This window comes from Tasmannia lanceolata, unplaced genomic scaffold (genome assembly GCF_043159265.1).
Source record: "Tasmannia lanceolata isolate RefF3 unplaced genomic scaffold, GAP_Taslan_0.1 ptg000044l, whole genome shotgun sequence".
Classification (NCBI taxonomy): Eukaryota; Viridiplantae; Streptophyta; class Magnoliopsida; order Canellales; family Winteraceae; genus Tasmannia; species Tasmannia lanceolata.
This window is the reverse complement of record NW_027518721.1, coordinates 17,213,141-17,224,176: the sequence shown is the minus strand read 5'-3', so window position 1 is coordinate 17,224,176 and position 11,036 is coordinate 17,213,141. Positions and strand designations below refer to the sequence as shown.

At 40.4% G+C, this 11,036-nt stretch overlaps 1 protein-coding gene and 1 pseudogene across 1 annotated transcript in view; both read left to right on the top strand.

The window, feature by feature from the left end:
- Nucleotides 1-2,031: 2,031 nt before the first annotated feature.
- Nucleotides 2,032-4,380, top strand: LOC143863358 (putative cadmium/zinc-transporting ATPase HMA1, chloroplastic pseudogene; annotated as a pseudogene).
- A 668-nt stretch (nt 4,381-5,048) lies between these two features.
- LOC143863357 (fatty acyl-CoA reductase 3-like) overlaps nt 5,049-11,036 on the top strand; it is a 33,077-nt gene continuing 27,089 nt past the window's right edge. Inside the window, exon 1 of the mRNA XM_077374037.1 lies at nt 5,049-5,122. Within this exon, the coding sequence (XP_077230152.1) occupies nt 5,049-5,122 (74 nt within the window). The remainder of the gene's footprint in view (nt 5,123-11,036) is intronic.

The window sequence follows — 11,036 nt, the reverse complement described above, 5'->3', positions numbered from 1 at the left end:
ATTTAGGCCACGTTTTGATGCTTCATGCTTTTTTATTTAGAATTGGATTTGAGTTTTGGATACAAAATACATCAATCATCCTCATCCTTATGCTCAGGATGAGAGAGAGAGAGAGAGAGAGAGAGAGAGAGAGAGAGAGGGGTGGGGGGACGTCTGGCTGCTGCGGCAGCATGGTCGAGAAGCAGCGAGGATGAAGGTTAAAAAAACTGAAGGAAATTGCCACTTCGGAATAAAGTCACGGGTTTGCTCCTGAGACGAGTGTTCGAATCCCACCCGGATCGACTTACCCTGATGCACATTGTATGTGGGCCACTGCGTGCTACATATAGGAATAGTCCTACTCCTGAAGGGGGTGAGAACACCCTGCGTCATAAAAACAATAAGGATGAGGGCAATTGCCATAAATATTGAGTTCCAAATAATTTCTTGCATAACAGATTTGAAAATCAGATTTTTTTTTCACTGTTGTAGCTGATTGGGAAATCTAAGGATCTGATCCAGTGCAAATGTGAGAAATCCAAATCTAAATCTTGTGGGTATCCAAATGTGGCCTTAATTATTTTTTGAAACAAACTTCAAATATTCCATAACTTTGTACAACATCAAACTCCACCAAATCATTTCTATTAATCATTGATTATCAGAAATAATCAGTGCTTAGATATGGACTTACAGATAAACACAATAAAAGATAAGGATAATCACAATAATGGTAATCCATATGGAGATATACATCCACTCCTTTCATCTTCCAGCTTAAGAGACAAGTGAACAAGTGTCATCACTACATATGGAGACAAGTACCTCCACTCACACCTTTTTTCTCAGCCAAACCCACTCCTTTCATCTTCCAGCTTAAGAGAGAAGTCAAGTGAACAAGTGTCATCACTACATATGGAGACAAGTATCTCCACTCACACCTTTTTTCTCAGCCAAACCCAATAGACATCGGTCACCATCTCTCCTTCGGTTAAAGCATTCATATGAAGGCTTGAAATGGTTCGTGGTGCTAGCATTCAGCAGATACATTCTCCATTCTATCTGTCAAGGGCTCAGCCCCCTAAGCTTATCCTCAGGGTATGGTACGACTTTTCAACACTATGAAGTGGTTTCTTTGAAAAGCTTTGCTTCAACATATTTCAAATTTTTTTTACTACTAGGTTCAACATTTCCATTTATTAAACCAAACTCGCAAGACCTATTAAGCATATGAAGGTGATGGTTTTTCATTCATATATTCTAGTACATTCAAAATGAATAAACCATTGATATTTGTAGACACCCCATTTTGACCGGGCCCTAAACCTCTCTGTGAAAATGAATAACCCAACCAAATCAATCAGCTAGGGTCCCAAACTTCACCCTAAGCTAGGGTAGGATCCCATCTAGCTCCCTGTAAAATTTCGTCGAAATCGGAGTGCGTTTGCCTAGCGAACGAACCGCGAGAAGACCGTAGTGTAAACCAGAAAGGGAAGTGGATTATCCGAAAGGTGGTTGTCCAAATAAGAAAAAGAGGTCGAATTTATCACTCTCTTATAAAAAGAATCCATCGGGCAAGGGCAGAGGAGAGTTCATTTTCGTCTGAAAATTTCGGGGAAAAATCTCAGAGAGAAAAGGGGAGAAGAGCTGAAACCCTAACCCAAACCTTGCAATTTCCGATCAAAGCTTATCTTCCCCGATCTTCTTCTCCGGTAGGATTACCGGAGCTCCGGCCAATTAGTTCTTCCTTGAATCATCTTATGTTCCTCCTTTAATTTTGTTCTTTTCAAGCGGTAAAACCTCAGATCTAGAACCAAACCCTAACCCACCGGTCATCTTCTTCAGAGAATATCCATAGATTCTAGCTATCTGCAACTAGATCCGTCAGTTTCTTAAATTCCAGTGAGATTTGCTCATTTCTAGGAAAGATCCGATCATCTTCTCCGGCGAGGAGCAATTTTTCCAGCCATTTCTTATATAGATCCAAGATCTGAGGTCTGCAAATCTGCAGAGGAAGAGAGAGAGAGAGAGTTAAAAAGGAACCTCCTCTTCTCTTGATCTCCTGCGCAGTGATGTTCTGATACTGAATTTTCGTGTTAAAAAACCAGTGCTGAAGAACGATGGATTCTCTGCCTTACGCAATCGGAAGCACCAGATTCCTTATACCGAATTCCAAAAGAAGAAAGGTCCCCTCTCCCTTTGTTTCCATCTATTCTATACCTCAGTTCTCCCTTTCAATTCCTAGGTCTGTTTCTCTTTCTGTAAATCCCCGACTCTTTCCCTACAATAGGTCGATCCATTGTCGTTCTACCTCCCAAAACTCTCATCATCATCATGAAGATCATCACAGCCACAATCATTATCACAATCATGATCATGATCATAATCACAATCATAATCACCACCACCACCACCATCACGAGCAAGACACGAACTTGAACCGATATCAGGAAGCGATTCTCGGCTTCGCAAGAGCAATTTGATGGGCTGAATTGGCGGATTTCCTTCGGGAGCATTTGCAGCTTTGTTGTTGTTCAACGGCTCTACTTCTGGTCGCGGCTGCGTGCCCTTTTGTGCTTCCCAAGTTGGTTGCAAAGCCTTTCCAGCGCGCCTTCATTGTTGCTGCATTCCCACTCGTCGGAGTTTCAGCAGCACTTGATGCTGCTATGGATATTGCTGGTGGAAAAGTAAATATCCATGTTCTAAGGGCTCTTGCAGCATTTGCATCTGTACTCATGGGAAACGCCCTTGAAGGAGGCTTGCTTCTTGCAATGTTTAATCTGGCCCACATTGCTGAAGAGTATTTCACAGCCCGGGCAATGGTTGATGTTAAGGACTTGAAAGAGAATAATCCCGATTTTGCCCTTGTGCTGGAAGTGAATGACAACAGATCACCTGATATCTCTTCCCTGGCATATAAAAAGGTTCCTGTGCATGACCTGGAAGTGGGTTCTTACATCTTGGTCAAAGCTGGTGAGGCTGTGCCGATAGATGGAGAAGTTTTTCAAGGTAGTTCTACAGTTACTGTTGAGCACCTGACTGGAGAAGCCAAACCAATAGAGAGGATAGTGGGGGATAAAATTCCAGGGGGTGCAAGGAACTTGGATGGAATGATGATAGTGAAAGCAACCAAGACATGGAAAGATTCTACATTGAGCAGAAATTTTCAGTTAACCGAAGAAGCACAGCTAAATAAGCCAAAGCTGCAACGGTGGCTAGATGAATTTGGGGAGTTTTATAGCCAAGTTGTTGTGGCTCTATCGCTTGCGGTTGCTCTCACTGGGCCATGTATTTTTAAGTGGTCCTTTATTGGCACACCAGTCTGCAGAGGATCAATTTACCGGGCTTTGGGGGGGGCTAATGGTGGCAGCATCACCCTGTGCATTGGCAGTTGCTCCTTTGGCATATGCTACTGCAATAAGTTCCTGTGCAAGTAAGGGAATACTTCTCAAAGGTGGGCATGTATTGGATGCTCTAGCATCCTGTCACACCATTGCATTTGATAAAACAGGGACATTGACCACAGGGGAGCTTATGTGCAAAGCAATTGAGCCCATTCATGGACATCGGGTTGTAACAAACAAATTGGAAGTTGCTCCTTGTTGTGTTCCTAACTGTGAGAAGGAAACCCTTGCTGTAGCTGCTGCCATAGAAAAAGGTTCTACACACCCTATTGGCAGGGCTGTTGTAGACCACAGTGTGGGGAAAGACCTACCATATGTTTCTATTGAAAGCTTTGAGTGTTTACCTGGTAGGGGCCTTTTTGCGATATTGACTGGTATCAAGCGTTTCTCGGATTCTGTCGATGATCTGCGTTTGGAGGCAGAGGAGTGCTTTATCTTTCTTCTGAAACGATTTTGTTTTTCAAAATGAAATCGAGTCATATCAGTTGAGAATTGGGCAGAAAAGTGTCTTTTGAGGGAGATTGGTTAGGAATTAAAGTAGTCAAAAGATCCTGCCTTTTCCCTTCCTTAAAACAGAGACTTCAAAAATGACCACGATTTCAGGTTCAGCCCTTCAATTCCCAACTGATTCAATCATTCTTCCTTCCCTTAATCATCAAAAGAGCTTCCTTGCTTTGGGCCAGTGCAGAAAAAGAGCTACATGCTGCTCTGTTTTGAGGTGAACTGGCGCAGTCACGGTGGAGAATATTTTTTCAGGACAAAATTGCGTTTTTCAGATTCAAAACGGCAGCATTTATGGAGGTCTGATGGTCCTGGATATTCTCCAAAGCTCAGAGTTATGGTACCATCTATGGCGTTCTCACAGGTGCCAGACAAGCCACTGGGTCTGTATGATCCATTGTTCGATAAGGATTCTTGTGGAGTTGGATTTGTTGCAGAGTTATCTGGTGAATACAGCAGGAAAACTGTGGGAGGTGCTATAGAGATGTTGGTATGAATGTCCCACAGAGGTGCTTGTGGCTGCGAAACAAACACCGGTGATAGGGCTGGCATTCTCGTGGCGCTTCCCCATGAATTCTTCACTGAGGTTGCTAAAGATGTTGGATTTGAGCTGCCACCACTAGGTGAGTATGCAGTAGGGATGTTCTTCTTACCAACATCAGAAGTTCGCCGTGAAGAAAGCAAAACAGTATTTACCAAGGTTGCGGAGTCACCGGGGCATGTTGTACTTGCGTGGCGATCTGTCCCAACTGATAATACAGGCTTGGGCAAGTTTGCTCTTCAGACAGAACCTGTTATTGAACAACTGTTCCTTACTCCAACTCCAAGGTCAAACGCTGATTTTGAGTAGCAGATGTACATATTACGGAGGGTTTCGATGGTGGCTATTCGAGCTGCTCTAAATCTACAACATGGTGGAGTGAAGGACTTCTATATATGCTCTCTTTCTTCGAGGACTGTTGTTTACAAAGGTCAACTAAAACCTGATCAACTGAGAGACTACTATTATGCAGATCTTGGCCATAGTAGGTTTACGAGCTTCATGGCCCTGGTTTTCAACAATTACTTTCCCTAGCTGGGACCGTGCTCAACCTATGAGAGTTTTGGGCCACAATGGTGAGATCAACACACTACGTGGAAATGTAAATTGGATGAAAGCACGAGATGAAGGAGATGAAGAATGAGATGAAGAAACTTCTACCCATTGTCGATGTCGCTTCATCTGATTCAGAATTGAAGTAATTGGCGTGAAGAGGCTAAATTCATATCCCTAACCGTGTTTCAGGTAAGCATGATATCTCTTTATCTAATCAAGAGTTTAAAAGAAATTGTAGACATTAAAGTCTGTTTAGATACTTCTTGTTGTGTATTCTAGCCTAGAACTGCCATGTTTGTGTTATTTGTTATTAGGATAAGTTTCTCAATTATCTTGTTTAAATTTTTGCACTAGTCAGTGTATTTTGTGTCTTTAGCATTCTTATGCTTAGGTATAACAGTGTGTGCAGAAAATTTTATTCTGTTTATTTTCTGAGGAGCATAATGGATTGAGCCGTGCATTACATATAGGAATTTTATTCTGTTTAATGTTATTATGTTATTGCTCTTTATATAACCTGTTTATGAATGCTTGTGCTGTCATATGATATATGTGTTAACGATTTGCAAATGGAAAATGTTAGCAAGGGCGATGAAGGCGTTAGCCCAAGCCCATCCTTAGGGGACTTGCATAGTCTGAATAGCGCTACCCTCTTCAATTTTAAACTTTTCCAATGTTTTAGATACTCTGAGACCTTAGCCCCTATTCATTAGGGCGATGAAGGCGCTAGCCCAAGCCCATCCATAGGGGACTCGCTTAGTCCAAGTAACACTCCCCTCATTTACTTTTAAGACTGGCTTAGTTTTTTAGGTACCCTTAAACATTAGAAACCCATTCATTGCAAGGGCAATGAAAGAGATATCTTGAGCCCACCTTTCAGGGAGACAAGCTACGTCTCAGCAGAGAGTCTTACCCTCAGGGAGACAGGCTATGTCTCATGCAAAGAAAGTTATATCCTTTAGAGACAGGCTTTGTCTCATCAGTAAGTCAATCCACAGGAGACTATTCAAGTCTCACAAAGTTGCCCCCCTTTGAGGAGACAAGCTATGTCTCATGTGGGAAAATTCAAACATTTTGGAGACAGGCTTTGTCTCATTGGCCCTACTTATCCTTTTGTTTTAGAAGACATGTCATGTCTCATTAGAGCCCTTCTCAGAGTCATTAGCATAAGAGTCTGTCCTTAGCTAGAGAGTCTCAGTTTCAGGAGTCAGTCCTATCATCTTAGGGGTTAGGATTCCATCCAACTTCTCATCAAGTCATATGATTTTATCCAGCTCTTGCGAGGCATAGGATGCTGTCCAACCTTTGCGGGATATCAGGAGTCTATCCTACCCTTATGATGATAGGATTTTGTCCTCTTGAGTAAAAAACACTTGAAAATTCAAAAAACATTTCAAAAAACCAAAAATCTCAAAAGTATTGAGTCTTTAGTAGTAGTTAGGAAAATCTGTTCCGAACTACGTTGGCTTGATCCCTTTTCATAGGGTACGTAGTGCAGCTTGGGATCCACATCCCAGGTCCAGCCAAACCTTTAAAAATAAACATTTCAAATTCTCAAAAAATACAAAAATTCTTCAACACTTTTTCAAAAGATCTTCCCCTAGAGTTAGGAGTCTGTCCTAGCTGTTTGGGGTGTTTTAGAGTTAGGAGTCTGTCTTGATTTGTATTGATATGGTGTGACCTGTCGTGTGAGTGTCCCTAGAGTTAGGAGGCCTCGAGTTGATCGGTTAGACATTTCGTCGAACCGATGGCTAGACTAGGAAGCATATAGTCAGCCCGTGGTTTTCTTTAGGATGCACAGCCTAATTACACATAGGATTTAGGGCCCACCTGCATTAGCTTAAGGCTAATCACCTTGCTTTAGTTAGGGCATATAGAGTCCCAAAAATTACAAATCACATGAACTTAAGCAATTGTACAAAAAAGCTTTAAAAATCAGTCGAGTCTAGTGGATCGAGTCTAGGATAGCGGTTCTAGATGGTTAGGCATAGTAGTTTAGAATAGGGCATCGAACTACGTTGACTCCGATTCTTCCCGAGGCCGGGATACGTAGAGCAGCTGGGATGGACGGTCATCTTGGTCCGAGTCAAGTCCTGCATTAGAGTTTTAGGATTTGTCTTGTCCAGTCATGTGTATAGAGTTAATTTGTGTTGTGTGTTTTGTTGTGTTTTCTTACTTTCATGTACAGATTCTATACTTTTAGCTGTAGCATGCATGTGTTTGCACACCAGAACTCAGACACCAATTAGGTATGACACTCATAACCTAGATATTCTTAGGTGACATTTCTTTCATGTATTTTATGTGTGTTTATTATTCATCTCCGAGACATGCATGATTAGATAGACGTCTTCTCGGAGATATTCGTTCCCATTTCATATGATTTTCGCCCAAAACTCTTCAAAATTATTAAATAAATGGCATAAGAGACCAGGTGTTTGCACATGGGCGGATGAGGTGCTCTTCGGACCTTCCAAATTCGTAACCAGGCACGAACCTTATTTTATATCTCTGGTTATCCGTTGCAACAGAGCATAGTATGGGATCTTTGGCCCATTTTCTTGGATGGCGACTCTCCTTTGTTTAAGGTACGCCTCGAATCTGGGCTAGTCCCCGAATCAAGAGATATCTCACTTTTTATCGCCACTCATGCTGTGAGGGGCACTTCTTTCAAGAGTTCCTTGGTAGAGCTCTCCATTCACGTGGATTATCCTGAGACTCTCCGTGGGACCCGTCCCCCCACCTATCTCGGATCGGGGTCCACAATATTCTAGCCTTTTCCTAGAAATGCATTATTTTTTCTTAAAATAGCCTTGTTCGCTTCAAAAGTGAGTTTCAATTCATTCTTGTTGAGAAAAACCCCTGACACCAAGTTCCATGTATGTCTAGCACATGCAACACCTCTTGAAGAGCAAGTATTTTTTCAAAAGTTAACATCAGTAGAGCCTTGCATTTTCCAATGAATTTTGATGTCTGTGAGTTGCCCATGTAGACTTCATCTCCTCCTTCAACTGTTAAATAGTTGCAGAAAGAGTTTCTATCTAGCTCCACAAATGTTCTTAGAAGCACCTGTGTATAGCGCCCCCTCATTTAGATTTTACACCAAGTTCACTGATGTCACGAGAATTGCAATCATATCAGCTTCAACTAAATTAACTTTAGCATTGTTCGAACCAAACTTCTTTCGTCGTCGACAATCCTTCCTATAGAATTCTGGTTTTCAGCATTCAAAACAGTTCCTTTTCTTTTTTGGTGTAGTTTTCTTGAACTTGTTTTCTCTTTTCATTTTCATATTATTAAACCTCTCATTTTTTGTTTTTACTATATTTGCCTTGGAGATAAACTCTTTGGCTTTTTCTTCTTTTTCTTTGACTTTGTTCTTTTCCTCTATCTAATTAACCCGAACTACTACTTGATCTATGGTTCATTCCTTGGTCTTGCTTCATTCCAGTTTTGAAGTCTTTCCAAGATAATGTCAATTTCTCTATAAGAGAACCAGACATGAATGCATCAGGTAATTTCATACCTTCCTTAGCCAATTCTTTAACTAAGAATTGATACTCATCAATTTTTCTAAACACATTTTTACTATCTTTCATGACAAAATCCAAAAATTTTCCTATAAAATATTTCTTATTTCTAACATTTTTTAAGTGCACATTTTCTATGTAGTTGTGGGACCAGATCCCGCGAGAGGGGTGGGGCGCGAGCCGCCACGCCTTCTCTTGGTCTCTCGTACCCACGCGATTGGCGTGTGCCTTTCAGTATTGATTTTAATTCATCTTTTATGTGAACTTGGGGTCACTAAGGCAATCCGAATTCCACACAAAAGAGACTGACAGAGTCGCCACCTAGATGTGGGATCTAGGACCCGAAATTAACCAGAAATCTAGACTCGCTACCTGGTTACGAGAATGGAAGGTATGGGGAGTTATCCACCACATGCACCATTCTTGCCCGATAATCGGTCTTCGATTCCAAAAGCTAACTCTTTTAAATTTATTTTAAATGGCTCATTCAACTCTATGTTAATGTGCGAACTATGTGACATGCATCCTATGATCTAATTTCAATGTGAATCCTAAATGTGTATCTTGATTACTTTATTTGTCTGGATTCAATCTAAGTGAAAGTTCTCCTAAAATTCTAATTTCATGGAAAATCCTAAGTGATTGATTAAGCATTTACAAGAAAATTAATATACAAAACACTACAATTTGTTGTAGTGCCGACTCGCGGTTGGTATGCCATCAGACATCCAAGCTGCCTACGTACCCAAGCCTCACTGGGATCAGAGTCGACGTAGTTCGGTGCACCTAAGCTAAGCTACTTATGCCTAACTCAACTAAGACACCGACCTAGACGGGATTGACTGTTTCAACAGTTTTAGGAGAAGTTATTTAATTCAAGTTGAGGATTTTATTATCCTAGGATTTCATCTAAGATGCTATATCATTCTTATCTAAATGCAAGTTGTTCCTTAGACTAATGCAGGTTAGCCTACATCCTAGTTTACTAGGCTTGTCTTAGGGAAAGATTGGGTGACTAGTGTAACTAGACCTATGGCACGGTTGCTACCTATGGCACGGTTGCTATCCATAGCAAACGTACGTGATGAGGCTGGACTCCTAACTCTAGGACTCCCTAAAACCTAAGACTCCCTAAAACTTAGGACGCGACACGACACCAGTGTTCCTAAATAGGGCTCTAATGGTTCTTATGACGGAAACCGTAACCCAATGGTTCCGAGAGACACGAGATGAATCGATTTCAGTTCTTGAAGTTAATGAATTTCAGATTTCAGGGATTTTCAGTTTATAGACATTTAAGGAATACCAATGGTTCTAGGTTTCACCAATTTCGGCCTCGAATGGCATCCAAGGAAGGGAATCGTGCGCTCTTTCCTTGTGCAATTTAATACTTAGGTTATAGCATCTTATTGCCTGGCATATCTCAGGATTTCCGTGGACAGTGAACCTCGGAGCCAACAACACGCTATAGCTTAAATATTCAAATTGTCAAAGATCGAGTGCAATTGGGATACGATTATGGATGCACTGGCCATTTTTCCAGGGAAATCTAAAGATCCTAAAATTTCTGTTTTAATGGATTAAGGAGTTAATATGTGACAGAGATTTAAGGTTCTTTAGAGATTTTCAGATGATTTTCAATTAATTTCGGATTTTCAATGAATTTTATCAATTTTAAACATATGAGTGATTTTACAAGTGAAACTGTTGCAAACGAATTCGAAATGAGTTGAAACTTCTACAGCAGCAAGATATGATGAAATGTAGCTTACTGGAAGATTTTTACAGATTTTTACATTAAGATCATATTTAATTTTGATTTAACAATTAATTGGCCAGATTGCAAAAATAACACAGAAACTACTAGAAATAGAAATCTAAATTCAATGAAATTTCTACAGAAATAAGATATGAGTAAATATAGCATGATGTGAGATTTTCATGAATTTTAGAAACTATTTACTATCAATTTCGGATTTTTCAATTTTCAGCCTAAATTATGAATTAACACTACATCCCATATGAAACAAGATCTAAATCACTTGAAAATTTTACAGCAACTAGAAATATGGAATATAAGACTACTGTAAAATTTTTGGGAAGTTAATGAATTTCAGATTTCAGGGATTTTCAGTTTATAGACATTTAAGGAATACCAATGGTTCTAGGTTTCACCAATTTCGGCCTCGAATGGCATCCAAGGAAGGGAATCGTGCGCTCTTTCCTTGTGCAATTTAATACTTAGGTTATAGCATCTTATGGCCTGGCATATCTCAGAATTTCCGTGGACAGTGAACCTCGGAGCCAACAACACGTTATAGCTTAAATATTCAAATTGTCAAAGATCGAGTGCAATTGGGATACGATTATGGATGCACTGGCCATTTTTCCAGGAAAATCTAAAGATCCTAAAATTTCTGTTTTAATGGATTAAGGAGTTAATATGTGATAGAGATTTAAGGTTCTTTAGAGATATTCAGATGATTTTCAATTAATTTCGGATTTTCAATAAATTTTATCAATTTT